The 20,284-nt window shown below is 31.8% G+C and overlaps 1 protein-coding gene across 2 annotated transcripts in view; it reads left to right on the forward strand.

Annotated features, from left to right (window-relative positions):
- Positions 1-14,776: 14,776 nt before the first annotated feature.
- LOC118181246 (nose resistant to fluoxetine protein 6-like) overlaps positions 14,777-20,284 on the forward strand; it is a 96,963-nt gene continuing 91,455 nt past the window's right edge. Inside the window, exons 1-2 of one of the 2 annotated variants that reach the window (XM_085822200.1) lie at positions 14,777-16,000; positions 17,396-17,565. In XM_085822200.1, the coding sequence (XP_085678326.1) occupies positions 15,733-16,000; positions 17,396-17,565 (438 nt within the window). In that variant the 5' untranslated portion in view covers positions 14,777-15,732. The remainder of the gene's footprint in view (positions 16,001-17,395; positions 17,566-20,284) is intronic. The other variant, XM_085822199.1, reaches the window with a different exon arrangement.

Consider the following 20,284-nt stretch of genomic DNA (forward strand, 5'->3'; position numbering starts at 1 on the left):
CCTTAGCGAGACTACTATGCAGGAACTTCTTATTGCCATGTGTTTTAGGGCTTATTTACATAGAGCCGGCATAATTACACGAAAGTGTAATAGTTCCAGGATTGGTGTATAAGTTAAAGTTTGAGAAGCTTAGACAGAAAGTGATTTCGCTAGTGTAGAGCACGTTTGCTGTTTTGTCCTCCAGCTGTTAATCTTAGTAGCGGCTACGCATTCTGGCAGTGTAGTTCGTATGTCGCCGGTGTAAGTTGCTGAGTCAGCCTGTTAGATTAAATTAAAGTGTGGTGTAGTCTCGCACTACTTCTTACATTTTGAATTTATTGTTAAATTATGTTGAAGTTCTCACCGCAAGAAGTCGGTGCTATTGTAAGTACGAAATCCGTGCCTTTCTGCTAAAGCCTGTTCTGTTTTTGAGTTGTGATTAATAAAAATGGTCTTTCAGATCCTTTCCCTGTTGTGTTCATCTTCAAGCATGTGCGAGAAGTCGTCAGCTTGGACATTGAGATCTAGTCACATTGCATGATAGCTAAAAAGTTTAGACCTTACAGTATTTCTAATCTTTTAGGGTACAGACCAACTCTACATTCTCCACCTTATCTTATTTAGCTACGATACTATTATGCTATATGGGGAGAACTGATTACGTTAGTCAACAAAGATGTTTCATAGAATTACAGCTTGTTTCTAATGTATTTGCACTTGTTGATTTCAGACATGCATTCAGATGTTTTCGTTATCACTTCGGGGCCGATTAAAAAGGTTGGTTGTCCTACAATTCTGTGAACGGCTGCCAAAGCCTAGTTCCTTTGTTTTCATAATGGAGAAATAAGATTATTAGAAACTGCCGAATGATTCTGGGAACTTTTAAAATCTGAAGTCCTAAGTCTGGTTCTTATAAGCTTAAGACAGTAATCAAGACTTTTATCGCCTGCGGTCATCTTTTTATGTTACTTAGTAATACGTCAAGTGCTTCTTTCGTAAAGTATGTTAATGCTTCCTAAGAGAATATGACACAGAGAAGTTTTAACAATACGTGCAAGTATATATTGAAGTTTTAATGAACGGAAAGCTTTATATTTCCTTTTGTGAGCTTTTTCTTGTAATTTATTTCCTGCTTTTATATTACCATTTCAGTTTCCAATTAATTGTAACTTCGAATAAAATTGTAATTCTTAACATAAACAGCTCCCATCAATACATTAGTTCATTCACTCAATATGAAACAAATTAACAAAAATTTGAAAATCAAAAGTATCCAATTTGAGAAATATAAAGGCAATATCTGGGTAGATTTAAAAGTAACTCAATGTTTTCCTTACTTTTCAATTGAGCTACAAAATATATTGTTATTTATTTTAATTTGTGAATGAGACAGCATGGACAAAAAAAATTTTACAGTTTAAAACACCTGCTGGAAAAAAATCGCTAATGTCAGGAAAGTTTAATACATTTAAGAGAACATTTATAGATCCTAAAAACTCTATTTCTACCCACATTAAATATGAACGCTCCTAGTAACATTGTTGAGGTGATGGATATCAATAGCTTATCTGTCCAGAAACTAATTTCTTAATATAAATAAGTAAATAAAATAGCATACATAGTAAAATTAAAGAAGATATTTTTGGGATACCATAAATAAATAATTAAAATTGTTTGTGGGTCAGTAATTTGATAAGCTTTTGAATTTAGTTGAAAAGATTCCTTCATGAAATTTTCGGATAAAAATATAGGATATTGAAGCTATGCAAAATATTCTTTCCTAAGAATGCTGGAGCAAATTAAAACGAGTGCAATCAGAATTTTGAGAAGGAAGTTTCTAATACTGAAAATTATTGCTAAGGCTTTTTCTATTTTAATATGTTTGCCGATTTCTGCTCAGCCTTGAAACAAGATATTTCTTAAGTGCAGCATAGTATCATATACTTCCGCCTTTTAAGTGCTTTGCTTCCTTGATGCACATAAAAATTTATGCATACTCGTATATTAATTATACATTGCAAAAAATCTGTATTTATCTAGAAAACTTTGATATCATGTTCAATTCAACAAGAAAACTGCTGCAAAATTCATATTTTTATTTATTTGTATATTAAATGTAATATAAAATTTTGTTACTCAATATTTTGTAAAATCAATTAAGAAAAAAAACGATATTTCAATTTACAAAATACGGTTATACAAATAAGAAAACTACTTTTGAATTACATTAAAACGCATTTAATAAAAATCATTCAAAATGATATTTTTTCTTAAATTAAGACACGACATTTCTTGTATAATTACAGTATTTCACTTCTCCTTCCCTCAATTTGCACGCAGTAATCATTTGTAATTCAATAATCATTCGTAATTAATGCACTTGTTGCGGACCTAGTTACAATGACCTGATAACAAAGCAAGCAAAAGAATACTTGCGTTACATGATTTCTGGTATCAATGAAACCGTGAATTACTCAATATTTGTCTTGAGGCTAAGGTCAGAACATGACATAATTTTTTTCGTACCTCATCAGCATTCGAAAACGAGTTTCGATTTTAGTCAAACGTTGAAAGGATAACCCTTTTTCTTTTCAGTAAATTGGATCCTCGAATGCTTTTTGTCCAGAAAGGCAATATTTATACAGTGATGTAAATATCTTATTTTAAAATTAGGTGTTTAGAATTTAATGAAATGTTGTTTCATAATTTTTTTTTTCCATTTTAGGCTTTTTAACTAAAAAAATTTGATTTATTTCCTCTCCCCTCTTCTTCGACAATTTTGAAATATATACCATAGGGAATATTCTCCAATTCATTCGGGAGTTTTCTACGATTCATTAATATGTAAATTATTCAAGAAAAATTTAGGAGATTATAAACATGGGTACTATTATACATAAGCCTATCTGGATGTTAAAAATTTTGGGAATTATTCGAGAAACTTGGAAATTAGTATACAGTTAAGAAATATTCCACACCCGATATTAGAAAAACTTGGAATATTATAAATTTGAAAATATTCAGTTGTGAGTCTGGTTATCAAACAAAGTTGCAGGGGGGATAGAAATTTCATTTGGATAATCAGGTAATAAGCTCCACCCTCTATAAATTAAGTGTGTATTTTCTTTAATGCAAGAGAGAAAATCTGATCTTTAATTTATTGTATTTTATTTCGACAATAATTAAACAGTTAAAAAAATATTTCTGCCTGCTTGAAAAAAAAAAAAAAAAAATGCAAAACATAAGTTTTCTGCAAAATTAAGCACTGAGATAAAGACAAAAACGAAGGAAATTAATTCTTATTTGCGCAGCCCTTAAAACTAAATATACTGTCTTGACCTGCACAAAGTATTGAACAGCTTTCGTATAGAATCTTACTGAAAATCTGTAAACGTGGTTGACTATCCTGATATAACGTCGTTCACTAGCCTGGGCTATTAAGGGAGTATAAAAACTTCTGTGAGGTAGTATTTTTAATTTGCGTTCTCCTGTTTAGTTCCCCCTTGCCGAGGTTTACAAGATTTGTATTGAATTTCTTGGCCAAGTACTGGAAACAGCATCCTTCAAAATCTGCGGACTAATGAGTTGTTTATTCAATGTCCTATTTCTTCCACATATCGACATGATCTATTCTAACTAATCTGCAAGCTCTTCGTCCGACGTGCAGTTTTATTATTTAAAGCCACAAACTGAGCACCTTTCCCCTCATAACAGGCTGATACTCTCTTAGATTTTTCCAATATGCGCTGGATACATAACTACCAAAAATACGAAAGTGAATGAATGAATGACCTTAGTATAGGGAGAAACTTCAAGGCTGAATTTTCTAGACACAGTGTCTTGAAAAGATCGTCTCGTTGAATGATCCGTGAAGGCCAAGTCCTGTTTACAGTTGCATAAAAGACCTCAAATAAGAGATACTAAATGCAATGCAGTATGGCTCACATTTTGAAAGGTAAGCATATTTCAAGCAGCTACTGTGTCAATCTACGATATGTAATTTTGGGCAAAACGTGTTGAAAAGTGATCACAGATCTGCTGGATTGCATATTTTCTCGTACTACTGTAGATTATAGAATTGCTAATTTTGTGAATGACCACATTTACGAGAAAAGTTAAAGGTCTCCAAACACCGTAAGCATACGAACTATTTTAATATTTTTGAGTTATTATAAATAAATATTAAGTAGATATTTTACGTATAGATTTTAAAAAGGATTACAAACCCTGCACATCAGAAATGTTAATGCGCAGGTGTAAAATGACTTAGAAACATTAGATTTCTAGCAAAACATTAGATATGCGCTTAGATTATTTATTGATTAATAATTAAAAAATATATTGAAATAAATAGAATTTGAAAGTGAAAAACTCTATTTAGCAAGAAGATTATCAACGACTTAGCAATTATCTTAGCAATCCCCCCCCCAAATTTTGATTAATATTAAGCCTTGCCTTTCAAATTAAATAACGATATAGTCGTAAGAAAATCTGATCTGAATCAAATTTGTATCAACGAAGACTGAAGATAGTAAACAAAAGAATGCCTTTTCTTTGACAAAAATTGGGACTTTTTAGGGAGGTAGCGGGAGGAAAGACTAAACAGTTTCTTTAGTTCTTCAGCAGCGAATCACCTTGAACTTAATGGTGAAGAAATATCCTCTTCGAAATTTTTAGTGCAGAGACTTCAATTAACTTCAATTTACTTCTTAACTTCAGTTTGATATGCTACTTTGATATGCACAATAATCAGTTAGCGCGATTGAATGAAATAATATTTCCCGTTTTATGTGAATCATGAATCAGTTAAGTGACCTCTTTTACGTTTCGCGGAGTTTTGCTATCCCTAATGCAGAGAAGATGTATTATTTTGATATCGACAATTTTGACGTCTAGAGAGCAATAAAACTCATAGCTTGTTAATAAATTCATAATATATTAATGCATAAGCGAAAAACTGCTCTTCATTTGTTGTTCTCAATGTGAAACAGTACTTAAAGAAATATCATTTGTTAGTTAGCGTTTGAATATAATGTTACTGTTCTAATGACGAGGGTGTGGCTCTAACTATCATCATGAAGAATATTGCAAGATTTCTTTCTTCTTCAGTTATGGATGTTGAACATGAATATGAGCCATTTATGGTTTCAACAAAATTGCGTACAGAGCCAGATAAAATATGCGACATATATTTCCGCCAAAAAAACTTTAGGAAATTCATAGATAAATGATTTAAAAAAAAAAAAAAAAAAAAAAAAAGAGGGGGAAAAAAAAAGAAAAGAAAAAAATCAAAAAATAAATAAGAAAAACAGGTTTTACTTTTATGAGAAATATCAGTGTTGGATTATTTAATTATGATTGTTATTTTTCGTATCATCGACCAATTTTACAAATTTTTAACTACGCTACGTTGTATTCAGAAATAATGTTAAGAAACGAATAATTAATACATTGTAAAGACATTAGTTTTTTTTTTTTTTTTTTTTTTTTTTTTATGCGGGAGCAATACTTTCGCCGGGACTCGAACCTGAACCTGTCGAATACGCACCGAGTGTGCTACTGTTACGCCACGAAGGCATGCAGAAAGGAGGGAGAAAATACCGTATATAATCCTCCCTTAAAGGGCAACAGGAGATTAGGCGACCCAGTCGCCAAATCCCAGTGGTGAAGAATCGTCATCTACCACTTTTTAGATCGGACGCCACTGCAAAAACAGAAAGTTTTTTTTAATATTTTATATTTTTTTTTTAATGCAGGAGACATCAAAAATGAGCAATGCCCTCTCCTGGACTCGAAGCTGGACTTCTCGAATACGCCCCGAGTGTGCTACCGTTTCTCTAGGAAGGCATGCAGAAAGGAGGGAGACAATACCGTATAATATTACTATTACTTTCATTTTACTTTTCAAATTTCTGTAAAAATTCATTATTTAAATTAACAAAATAACATATAAAATAAACAGAAAGAACACTTAATAAAATAAAAATTAATAAATATGAAAAGTCTTAGGAACTAGTCCTGTGCATTTCAACGGACGTTTAGAACAAATGTAACAGCTTCCCATCAATTTTTTTACCTTAAATTTTTACCAAAATGTAAGTACTTGGGATAATAGATAGTCTTAAATCTATTTATTGCCATTAACTGTCTTTACATACTTCGGAATTTTAATAATTGTAATTATTGCTCTGATTTGAATCTGACAGCTATTATTTTTATTTTTTAATTGAACCTTAACACTGTAACTACCACCGTCACCCGGATCTTCACTCACAGACGATGCAAGATGCACTGCGTCATCTTCTGACCCGTCCAAAGCATTTCTTTTGGCATTAATTTCTCTACTACCCTCAAGTCAAAAAAAAAAAAAAAAAAAAAAAAAAAAAAATAGAGAGAGAGAGAGAGAGATTTATATCTGAAATGTGAGCAGTTTTACTTTGCAAATATCAGGAAGCTTCTGCGTCATTGAAATTCGAGTCAGAATTTGAAGTCGTCCTACCATGTCGTCTTGTTCAGCCATAACTTCTCCTACATATGCCTTCTAGAATTTTCATGTTTTAATTAAGCTTCGAAATAAATCAGCTTAACAGGTACTCAAATCCAAAAGCTTGTTTTTACGAGCATATCTCTACAGATTTTCTTGCACTTTGGGTGCAAACATTACAAAAATGGAAGTCGCGAAAGAACAATTAAATTGTTCTTCATTTAATTGTTGTTTATTTAATTGTTCTTTCGCGACTTCCATTTTTGTAATGTTTTCTCAAGAGCATCCTTTGTTTAAATGCATCGCCATATATTTTTTCCATCTACATGAGACTTCCTTCTTAATGCTCAGTTTCCAATTATTTATGCATAGTGCACCATTCGCAATTCAAATTTCGCTACGTAACTCATTCTTACTTGATTCATGTTACTTCCTTTCATTGAGTCATGTTACATCCCTTTGTTTGAAATTTGACATGTTGCCATAGTGTGTACAACATGTTTGTTTGTGTTTCTATTCTTGTACTTAGGCGAAATCATAAGAGATTTATTTTTTCCTGGGATAAGTTTCATTAAACGACGTACGATTTGCGCAATCATAAATAAGGGAATTTCTAGTTATGGAAACACTCCGTGAACCACCCTCTTTTTCGATCTAATGTCTTACCAATTCTTACTTGTGATGGAACCTTATAAGGTATTTCTCCCACTTCCCTAGCGTGCCTTCGTGGTGTAACGGTAGCATGCTGGTCCGGTATTCCAGAGGTCCGTGGTTCGATCCCCGGCGAAGGCGGTTGCATACTTTTCATCTTTTCTGCTTCCAATTAACCTAATGACTCTACAAGTGGCGCCCGAGCTAAAAGGGTTGTGTATGATGATTCTCCGCACCCAGGATTTGGCGACTAGGTCCCCTAAAACCCTAGTCGCCCTTTAAAAAGGGGAGTATATAAGGTATTTCTCCCACTTCCCTAGCGTGCCTTCATGGTGTAATGGTAGCATGCTGGGCCGGTATTCCAGAGGTCCGTGGTTCGATCCCCGGCGAAGGCGGTTGCGTATTTTAGATCTTTTCTGCTTCCAATTAACCTAATGACTCTACAACCTCAAGGAAGAAGATAGTACATGATGTAGTTTCCGTAAACTACATCATGTACCACAGTACCTAAATTATTATTATTAATAATAGTAATAATAAAAAGGCCATCAGACTGTTATCACGAATATTACGAATATTTCTGACGATATATTGCGACGAGCAGTGAACAGTTTCGATTGTCTCTTTGACTAATATTTTGCGGAGATGTCAACAGAGGCAATGTCGTAGCTAGGGAAGGGCAAGGGGGAACATCTGTACATGGACGAAGGTAACCCTGTGGCAACAGCGGGAAGGAAATTTTGATTCGCGCAGTTAGACTATAGCACGACCGGGGGAGGGATTTTCATTAGCGCAGTTGGAGTACACCCGGACGAAGCATCCAGCAAATTTATGTTACGAAATTTTTGAATGAAATATTTTTTGTTCTCCATGAACAAGAGGAGAGGCGAAATATTTAGTTGTCTCCAAGCGCTGAAAACCCTAGCTACGGAGGATACATTCAAACAGTGGTTTATAAATGTTATTCATAAGATTGTTATTCGACATAGAAAATAATAAATAATAAATCTCATAAGGTATGTTTGCATAAATATGCAATGATAAATAATAAATAATAAGCAGTTGCACCCACTCTCTATATTATTGAAAAATTTCAATAAGTTGTTAAAATGCTACTCGTATTGAATAAATAAGATTTATTACACTTTGCACCAGATTTTAATAAAGGCAAAAAAAACTCTCTTTTATATAGTTACTTAAATTGAAACAAGAGTCAAAGTTTTCTTTTAATGCAAAAGACTTACTCGTTTTCGGAGGGCAGCCGGTAAATTGTTCTCTCGAGCGATAACTAAAACTACTAATAGTATATACGGGGTGCAAAATGTACACTGCGAAAAAAAAGGGGGGAGGGACAGTTTCTATGCAAATCTCTATGCATGTGAAACATATATGACTCAAATGTATATCCAATTTGTAGTACATGCAATAGTACAAGTATACATATCCTATATGCCAATCACTATCTGCACTACAAAGTGAGCGTATTACTTCCATAACAGTCTGTATTAAGTATTATATATAATCTCCAATCAGTAATATGTATTATGTACCAGAACTATGTGTAATTCAAGTGCCTGTAATGCATTATGTATAATCTGCAAACTGTATTATGTATAATCTGCAAACTGTATTATGTATAATCTGTATTATGTACAACAATCTGCATTACGTGCCGTGTATAATCTGCAATCTGCACTACGTATTATGTGCCTGTATTAGGAACCAGTACGCCTTATATACCTGTATTATGTACTTGAAATCTGTATTATGTGTTTTGTACCAATCGCGTCTCATATTGCAAATCTCTTTACAACTGCAACATATGTGACTCAAATGCACATCCAATCTGTAGTACATGCATTAGATCAAGTATACATATCATCAACATCGTAAAAAACAACCTTGTATTTAGCGTAGGTATAATGAAACACTCAATCGATTTCGAGGGCAGCTAAAGGTCCCTTCTCATCAGGAGAAAGAAATACATAGAAAGAAGAAAATAGGAGAAGGAGTCACAGAAACACGTGGTCCTTATCAGCACTGCACGTGGTTATAACTAGATTTTTAATCAGAGTTGCACTGGCCGCCTACTTTTACTGAGCCAGGCTATCTGATCAAGCATAAAGAAATATTAGCGAAGTTAAAATAGGGAGCGAGGGGCAAATGCACCTTACGCTCAAAATCTGAACTTCAAATAATGGAAAGCCTAGTCTAGTCTAGTCTGTGCGGCTATTGCCGAAATGTCGCGCAGCTGCGCAACTTGTTATAATGGAAAGCAACCACTGAACGGATTTTTATACTCTCTAGTAGTACCAAACGCGAGGAGGTAACGCCATCTATCGGCAAAAATAACTGAATTAAGATAGTAGAATTTTAAAGGCATTAGGAAGGACTGGATTGGACTTTAAATCATTAACTAAACTTGCTAAATCTTTGTGAATGTGAAAAGCCTCAAGAAAATCCAATTCACCTATGGAAGAAGCCTTTTGAATGATTTTTGCAGACCCAAAATCAAAATTATGGTTAAAAGTCCAACTATGATACGCTATTGAAGGCTTGTTAATTTCGCCTTTTTTGACATAAGATTCATGTTCGTTGATACGAAACTTCAACGCTCTTTTTGTTTGGCCAATATATCTTAAACCACACTGACACGATATACTATAAATTCCCCAAGAATTCAAGACAGAAACGCAATCTTTTATAATCGAAGGGTGAATTTTATTAATAGGGGAGAAACCGTCTTGAAAATTGAATTTCTGGAGAATCCGTGCAATTTTATAGCTAACAGAAGGATAAAATGGAAGCACGACAAGGTCATTAATATTATTTCTAACAGTGGAATGTCTTCTTTGATGGGAATCTGAAAATTTTTTAACGGCTTTATCAATAATCACGGGAGAAAATCCACGGTCAATCGCAACTGCTCTCAAATAATTAAGTTCATTGGTAAGCAAAGATTCAGAGGAACAAACTTTAAGCGCGCGGAAAACATAATAGTAAAAAGAAGCCATTTTTTGCTTAACAGGGTGGCATGACTTGGCATGGGGTGATAAACAAACTGCAAAGGGTTTACGGTACACAGTGGTGCTAAAATCGGTTTCATCGCGGATTATAAGAATATCGAGGAAGGGGAGGGTATTGTTGGATTCAATTTCAAGAGTGAATTGGATGGCTGGATCAATTGAATTCATAATAGATAGAATCGCGGATAACATATACATATCATATATGTCAATTACTATCTACATTTCAAATTAAGCAAATTAATTCCATCACAATCTGTATTATGTATAATCTCCAATTTGTATTATGTATCTGTACTATATGTAATTCAAGTGCCTATATTGTATTGTGTATAATCTGCAAACTATATTAAGTATTATGTCTAAACTGTAATATGTATAACAATCTGCATTATGTATAGTATATAATCTGCAACCTGCATTATGTATTATGTACCTGTACTGTGTACCAGTAAGTATTATATACCTACATTATGTACTTTCAAACTGCATTATGTATCATGCAGCAGTCGAGTAGTAAATTGCAAATCTCTATGCAACTGCAACATATGTGACTCAAATCTACACTGCTAAAAAAAAAAAAAAAAAAAACGTGGGGACAGTCCTATATCTCCCATTCTACTGGGCCGATTGTCGAAATTCAAATTGCGTTCTTCATGTCTCGAAAGTGCGACTTAGGATATATATTAGGTTTATATATAGTACTATTCTAACATAGGTATTTTGACACAAAATCGGACTTTTTCTGAAATAACATACCAATTTTTTTACGTATTTCGATTCAACGACTCAAATTATGCCTAAATGTTAAATTTTGTAAAATTTGGTGCGAAATTTACGGAGAAATTCAAAAATTTATATTGGCGCTTTTTTTCAGATTGCGCCAAGAATAGTTCACTTGCGAACTTAATATGTGGCAACCTATTTTCATTTTCCTTTTTATATCATGCGTGAGTGGGGAAAAAGTTACAATCGTTCCTTCTTTCAAATAATGTTCTTTATATTATAGTTTTAATTATTTTAATTATTTTTTTCTTTTTCGAATTTCATTTTAATTGTTTAAGTTGCATGGTTTCTTTCAAATAACTGCTTTAAAAATTTCTGTTTATTCATTCGAACAGCGTAGTTTAAATAAAAGGTGCATCGTTTATTTATTTTTTTTTTCAAATAGTTTTCTTTATACTATATTTTTTTAGTCACAGTTATTATTTTAGGTAATTTTTAAATTTTTAGACTTTAATTTTAATTGTTTGTGTTGCATTGTCTCTTCAGATAATTGTTTTAAAATTTTCTATTTATTCATTCGAACTGAGCATTTTAAATATATTTATTAATATAAATTTTCCAGAATTTGATTTTGTTTATTTACATTGCGTTTCTTTCGGAAGAATACTTTGTGACCAAGACTATGATGCATTTGAAAACTGCATACATTAAAAGAGAAAATACAGTAAAGCACAGTTAGCACGACTTTCAGTGTTCCGTTCAGAAAAGATATACAAGTAAGAGAGATATATAATCGACATTTTAACTTAGGATGACTTGCATACATTGCTTTAAACAGTTTTATCAGTGTGCCGATTGCTTTACACAATTTAATCATCGTACATTTAGTTTTTTAAAATGTTATTCATATTTAGTCAAATGTTTTATTTTATAAATCGCAAGAATCAAATATCATAAGATTAAAATAAATAAATAAATAAATTAAAAAAACTAAATTTTATGCAAAAATTCATTTTTTCTTTTTAATGGCTTGCACTTTTTCTTCAGATATTCTGCAAGTATATTAAAAAGTATTCATCTTTTCGGAACATCTTGGTATTTCTTACATTCATTTTAAATAAAGTTATCGCCTTCCATTTCATTAAAGCCCACAAACGGCCAAGCGGTTAATTCGCTGAACACTGGTAGTTCGCTCCGGGGTTTGAACCTCGGCAACCGGGCTGGTTGCATGGGCGTTTTCGTTGTTTTTCTCATGTGTAACGTGTATGCCAGCTGGTTTCCCTTAGAAAGTTCTTCACAAAATCATCCTTCCTTTTAAGCAGATAGCCCTGCTTTGCCGTAACTTAATAATCCAATTCAATCCATTTCCTCAGTTTTTGGTGAAAGCCTTTATCTGTCTTTAGAGGCTGAAGGCATGAGATGAAAGGGAAGATTGGTTTCATCAAGAGGGAAAACGTCTTTAGATGATATACATATACGTTTTAGAAAGATTGGGATTTTTTGGAAGCAGGAGACTTGAAAAATGAGCAATGTCGTCACGGGAATCGAGCCACGGACATCTCGAATACGCGCCGAGCGTGCAGACCTCTATACCACGAAAGCACCATAAGAAGGCGGGAATAATACCTTATGAATAAATTCCAGAATCTTCAAATAATTCGACTGAGAAATCATGGGATGTTCCTTTTATGATACGATATGATGCTCTATGACGTAATTTCAATTTATGCAATTATATAGTTGAAAACCAGTCGCTCTTATATTTAATATGCAATGATGTGGTTTTTGTCTTTTCCGTCAGTACTAACTCAATTCCTGCTATTTGCTGGTGTGCACGTCTAAGTGTTTTGTCTGTGAACATCCAACTTCCTTGAAGTAGACTGCCCTTTAAATTTTTGCTTCCCCCTAATTTCCTTTCTTTAATTCTACATTTGTTTTCAGTGCTGACACAAGAAAATTAAGATTTTTCGATTGTTACACTTCCATAAACTTTGCATTCTTGTCAATTTTTTTAAAATATTCGTTGCATGAAATACGTTTCGGTTGAAGATAGCTTTTTATTTTCTAGGCATTTTAACCATAAATAAAGTTTAAAGCAAAGTCCAAAGGATAAATATCTGAATTAAAAGATTTTTGTTAAATGAGAAAGAAATAAACTACTCCAGCAACGCTTATTCTGTACCACTGAGTGGACTGATTCTTATATCGGGTGCAAAACTATCTAAATAATATTATTTAGAGTTTTTAAGTCTAATAATTTCTATAATAAAGAACATGTTTATTTTATGTAATATACTACACAAGAGATAATTACTACTTTAAAAAAGTCTTTCTAAGAGAATTAATGTAAAAATTTATACTATTCATATATATTTTTTTAAAGCTGGGACATGACCCAAACTCTCAACGTCTTGTTTGCTTATAAACATTGTGAAAATAAACATCAAACGAACTTCTCAGTTTTAGACAATTCAGTTTAAATGGAGTTAAAGTAGTAGACGATAAAGCGACAAAGGTAAAAATTTACTCTGACAAATATTAAAAAAAAAAAAAAAAAAAAAAAAAAAAAGGAAGAAAGAATGAAATTAAAAAAAAAAAGTTAAAATTGAATAATATCATCTGTAATTTAAAAAAAAATTTTCATATAGCATTAATAAATATTTATTACGCATCATAGAGGGAAAAAATTCATATAATTACTTCTCCGTAAAAATTTATTTGAAATTTAAGGTTAAAAATAGCTGTGGCAATTTACTGTAACAAAATTCATAAACCACATTTGGCGTTATTATCGCTCAAAAAAAAGATGCCAAATTTCAAAACGGGAAAACATGTAAATTCGTGTATAGATTAGAAAATTTTGAATAGGAAACTCTAATTTTTTGCAGGTATGCTTAGAAATACGCCTACTTTAAAATGATGGTAAAAATTTTATAGGTTAGAATTAATTTTTTTTGCGAAAAATTTATAAAAATTACTTAAAAATACAAATTTTAAAAATAAATCATAAAAATAGATAAATTTCATTTGAAATGAACTTAAATTTCGAAATGCGAAAGGAAGAATCAAAAACATTTCATAAAAAAAGATTAATAAATATATACCTAATTCAATTAACATTGAGGAGCTAAAATTTTGAGAGCTGGTTTTTTAAAAACTACTCATGCGATTTTTTACAAATATTGGTAGTTTGACGTAATTTGAGTCGTAAAATCGAAATATGTATTAAAAAAAAAAAAAAAAGTGGGTATGCTATTTCAGATAAAGTCCCATTTTGTGTCAAAATACCTATGTTGGAGTATCGCTATATATAAATCTAATATATATCCTAAGTCGCGCTTTCGAGATATGAAGAACGCTATTTGAATTTCGTCAATCGGTCCAGTAGAACGGGAGATATCGCACTGCCTCCCTTTTTTTTTCCGACAGTGTACAAATCATGTAGAACGCCAGAAATGCTGGGCCTGATACAAAGTTTTGAAGATAAGCATTCCCCTCCCCTGCTTAACCATGTACCTTTTCTCTTCATCCGCATTCTCAGTTTCGTTAGACAGAGAAATTCCTTCGACAATAAAATAAATACCGAAATTGTAATTCGAATGCGTAGTATTCAAAACTGTATCACATCGAGCCATGTTATGACCGGAAAATATAATGTAATTTTATATAATGTTACGCATTGTGCTTTTCACAGGAAGGCGATGGATTTTTTTACCATCCATAAAACAAGATAACAAGATAAAAGAAAACAAGCGAGAAATTACTGGGGGAAAAAGTACTCGCTGAGCGGAAAAAGGTCAACACGGAAAACTGGGTCAGGAAGGAGAAAAAAATAAGTAAAAATTCAGTAAAGGAGAAAGGCTTTTATATATTCTCTATTAGACACACGTTCTAGGATACTAGAATAAAGAATCGCGTCTGGAGCAGGGCAACGTCCGAGGCTGCTAGCATTTAAAAATGTGTACTTATTACAAATTCTGTTATTAGATCGCGTGATTGCTTGGTTATTTATTGGTCAACTTTATTTGGTATATAAACTTGTAAAAATGACATAAAATGTTTTTATTATGCGTAAGAAGAGTATACTCTGCTTTTAATATGATTATGGATTTTTTTTTTTTTTTTTTAATATGCAAGAATGTTAACGACTACAAACGGTAGACGAGACAATAGAAAAAAGAAACATTAATACAGCCTCTTTTCTTTTTTTGTACGGAAAAAGCGGCAGCAGAATTACTTCCGCGATTACTCTATTGATTTAATAAATACGAATTCAGTTCTGTAACGCTTTCCATATTCTGCAATTCCTTAATGGCTGCATTTTAAACTAAATTTGATGAATAGTATTTATCTAAAAAGCAGTTTGGGCGTACATTAGCGATGCATAAATGATGATGAAAAATGCAATAAATTCTAACAATTGTTTCTGTAGTCAAATAATCAGTTAATGGAGTTTTTGTATTGTTAAAGGATGAAATGATAATTTGCGTTTTGCCTTTTTATTGCGTCTGCATCAATGTGAAAACACAAAAGCATGGCAAAGATCCAAAAATTTTGTAATCTCTCTCATTCACGTCGTATTTCAACACTTGATAATGTAGTAGGTTCAGACTGTGTCATCGAACGCGAAAGTCCTTCGAAAAATCAACTGCGGCGGGTATAAAATTCGCTCCAGCGGTTCGCGTAGGAATAAATGACAATGTTTTAGGATACGAATAGGAAAGAAAATCGTTTCTTCATTCCTTATATTTCTGCTATACTACTTCATTTATATTTAATGCTTAAGAATTAAGATATTCGCAATCAGCAAAAATAATCCAGATTAAAAAAAAAAAAAATTTTAATTCGCCATTAAACTCTCGTCCAATGAGAATGGCGGGATTTTTAACGCGTTTCTTTGCCGCGGGATATGTTTTCCTCAGTTTGTCAACAAACGAATGGGTAGTGCATGCGTACCGCGAACCTTCTGATGCAAATCATGCGTTTTCAAATTTCACACATTCATATTTGTCATTTTTGGATGATTTGTATAGTAATCTTAAAACAAACCATGGCAATGATTCCGAAAAATGTAGAACAGAATCTGAAAAGCTTTTGGATTTAGTGTCAGCTGGGGATTCCAATGCTTTAAAGGGTAAGTAATTTTGCTTTTGTCAAACTTTGCATCGTATTTGTCATTTTTTATTTTATTAAAGAAGTAAGTTTTAATAATTTAAGTATTTTAAGTAGTATTGAATCAATAATTGTGATTTTTTATTACTAAAATAATATTTTCTGATTTAAAAATTTTGAATATTTTTAATCGTAGTATTTTAGGTATCATGCTTGAATCTTGTGAAGTATGAAAGAATAGAAGCAGAAGTGTGTGGGGGGGGCGATCTTCCCATGTCTAACTCCCTTTAAATGCGTAATATACTAATAAATAAGAATGAAATATAATTTTTCAATAAAACTAATTTTATGAAGTTGTTTGAAAATTTTCCGTATCTTTTTTTGTAAAGCGCATATATGTTTGTAGTCATTCTTGGTTAGAAATGTCTTCAGAAAATTTAACTGATAACTGAAATTTTTCATAGCAGTTCTATTTTAGAATTAAGCTTTATAACATCAATTTATAAATTTAAGGGTAATAAATTCTGCTGTGTTTACAACTCAACATATTAAAATTGGTGTACACCATCAAGTGGTGCATCTTATGAAGATGAGAAATTATGTTACATTGCAATTAAACACTTTATTTAAATAGTTGGTTCATCAGAATGAAAATTTTTAGTGCAAAATGCTATTTCTTAAATTTATGTATTTCATTTTTTTGCATTTTTATAAATCCAATTTACGAGTTAATTCTATTTGAGAGGTGACTGAACTGTATGCAGTCCAGTTTAATTTTTCCTTCCGTATCTGAAAATATTTATTTAAAGAAAACAAGTGATAATATGAAACATATTTTAATAGTACGATGAACTGCAGCAATGGAATGTTAATCCAGTGAAAACTAGAAATAGAAAATTATGCTGATGTACTGTTTTAACAGGGCCGGATTTACGTACGAGCTACACAAGCTATAGCTTGGGACCCCTACTTTCCTGCTCCCCCCCTAAAAATGAAAATATAGTATAAATAGTATTAAAATATATTGTAACAGACTTATAAAGGGCCTCATAGTTTCAAATGGCTTAAGGCCTTATCGAGTCTAAATCTGGCTCTCTGTTTCAAGGTAACTATAAATTCTAGGTAAACTGTGCTAATCAGTGATTAAATCTAGTAAAACTATTTTCAGTGCAAGAAGAATGATCTTAAAATCATAAATGTCATTGTAAATATGAAAATTTCATGGAGAATATGTAGTTCAATAATTTTTGCATTGCTAATTTGGGATGTGTGTAAATTTCGCTTGACATTTAATGAACAAAATGGGGTGCATTTATAATTTTATCGTTTTTATATATAAATATATCCTTTTTAAATAATAGAACGTGAAATGTAGTTCTTCTATTTCTAATTACACATACTTTCTTTTAAATTTTAGTTTTAGATTCAAGCGGAAAACCTTCAAGTGGACTCTTGGAAGGTGGGGTCTATTTTATTGGATTCTATTCTGAATGTGTAAATGCTGTAGTGAAAATCAGTGACGATTCTTCATTTTCTGGAAAATACTGTTTGCTAAATTTGGAATTTCCTGAAACTAATAACCAGAAGGTTTGTTTAAAACTGATTTATGCAAATCTGTATTTTTTTTTATTTCAGTGTAAGTTAATTTTTTCTTGCTTTTCTGTAAGCAAGTAAAAGTGTATACAAGTAAAAGTTTCTGTGAGATAGTAAAGTATGAGCAAGCATATTTCTGTACTGTTTTTATTATCTTCTTTCTTTGTTTTAGGATATTGGCAACTCTTTTTTAGGATATTAACTAACTCACTAAGTTATTAAAAAAAAGGTATCTTTTTACTGTTGCTAAATTTTAAAGTGTGTACATTTACTTGAAGACCAGATATATATGTAGGTTATTATTTTTCATACTGAATACTTTTGCTTTTAATGTCTTTAATTTTTATGAAACTGTAGTAACGATCCTGTGATGATTTTAAATACTATTAACTGTGGTATTTTTTTAGCTTGGGTTTAATATTATTTTCATTTAAAACTTTTAAAATCCTTTATTGATGCATCTTGTATGAAAAGCTTTGCAAATTTTTGTAAGCTCCTGAGAGGGGAATTATTTTTTTTAAATTTCTGTTTTATTAATATTTAATAAATTCTTTTGAATAGTTTATATAATATCACAAGAAGGAAGATGAATGTTGTTCTTCTTTGGAAGAAATAATAATCATAAAAACTGACATTAAATCTAACAACATGTATGGTATGGTACTTACTTAAATTTCCTGTCTACCGTGAAAGTTAATGGAGATCCTGCTAAACTTATACCAGTCATACTTTTGGAAATTTGAAGTAACAGATATTTAATTAGATAATCAGTAGATAGATAGATATTATCAGTAGATAGTAGGTAGATGGTTATTACATAGGAAAAACTTACCATAAATATGAGCATCCAATTATTCAGATTCATTAAAATATATCAGTTATGCCGGCAGCTAAAAATTCTTTATGGTATTAAAAATAACAATAATAGGCATCTTCTTTGTGAAACCGGTATTTTGTGATGCTGTATCTGTTATTATCTGCACTATATTGCTGAACATTGTAGAGACATTAGTTGGAGAGATGAAAAGTGAGCAATCACCTTCACCGGGAATTGAACCACGGACCTCTGGAATACTAATCCAGCATGCAGAACCACTACACCACAAAGGCATGCTAGGAACACGGGAGAAACTCCTTATATACTCACCCTTTTAAAGGGCAACTGAGGTTTTTTTAAGGGACCCAATCACTTAATCCTGGGTGGGAGAAATCATTGTCCACCACCCTTTTAGTTCAGTCGCCACTGTAGAGACATTAGGTTAATTGGAAAAGCTAGAGAGAGGAAAAATGAGCAATTGCCTTTGCCAGGAATCGAACCACTGACCTCTGGAATACCAGCCCAGCATGCAGAACCACTACACCACGAAGGCACGCTAGGAAGGCAGGAAAAATACATTATGGCTTAAAAGTTAATGTTTTAAATAGTACTAGTATACACAGTTTTCTAATTTTGAAAATACTCCACTGTTTTCTGCTCTGTAAAAATTAGGTTCCAAATTTTAATCATTTCCTTAAATTCAAGAGAAAAAGTGGTCTATATTCTTCTTAAGAAATACTAAAGTGGCGATTTGAGAAACTGGCTTTTTGGGCATAAATTTGAGATTTGAGAAACTGGTATAAAACTAAAGCAAAGACAGTGCTCATCCATTATTTGTGTTATACTGCATGTTTGGTGACAGTTTTGTTTGCCAAAATTGGTCAACACAAATATGTACCCATGCATGTTATATGAAGTGACTTCAATAAGTTGAATATTGATATTGAATAGTCTGGCGATTTCATCTTCTGCTTATGTATTTTTAAATATCAGCAGTGAACCATACCTGTTATATCCTTTTATTTATCTGTTAAGATCAAATTTCTTGCAGGCACTTTGAAGCATGTGCAAAGAGGAAATTCATGGAGAAGCATTCAGGCTTTCCAGTTTAAGTTGCATGTTTTCCTTTATTAAGACAAATTTGATGGAATTACGTATTTATCCTTTTATATAGTCCTCTTATATGGAAGACAATGGTGGTAGCTACAGATTTTGTTTTCTTAAATATTAATCTTAAATCTGCATTTAAATTAAAATGTTTCTCAAAACAAAATAAGGACTTTTATGAAAACTTTTACAACACCAGGAGCTAGAATATTTTTGTAAATGCAGAATTTAATCCTTTATATGATTCCCACAGAGAAAGAACTTCAATCAGCAAAATGTCTGATATGCTTTCATAGAGTATAAAAAATTTCATGCATTTATGTGCTGAATTTGGGGAATCGTAAGAAAAAACATTCATTGATTTAAAGATATTTTAAGTGCATATCAATCAAGAAACTATGATTAATTTTCATTCTTATTTAAAGACAAACCATGAAATATAAGTTGTTCTTTTCAGCAATTAGTAACTTCAGGTGATAAGAACAGTAGTTATTATTAACTTTGCAGTGGGTACCTAGAATTAAATTTTTCTTTTGAGGAAGTAAGGTGCAATCTCCATCATAATGTCAAAACTACCATTGCTATTTTTTTCTAATTTATAGTTTTCCCATTTAAATACTTAATCTAAAAAATCATACAGCTGCAGTTAAATTCTATTATTTAAGCAAAATACATAACATTAATTCAATTGCATTTGTGTTATGATAATGATGAAAGTTTAATAAAATACCAATCAAAAATGCAATACTTATTTTGATCTGATGCATTATTTTATGAGGTGAAAAGACT

The sequence above is a fragment of the Stegodyphus dumicola genome, chromosome 8, assembly GCF_044657685.1.
Source record: "Stegodyphus dumicola isolate Sdum_Otavi_A_Nest chromosome 8, ASM4465768v1".
Lineage (NCBI taxonomy): Eukaryota > Metazoa > Arthropoda > Arachnida > Araneae > Eresidae > Stegodyphus > Stegodyphus dumicola.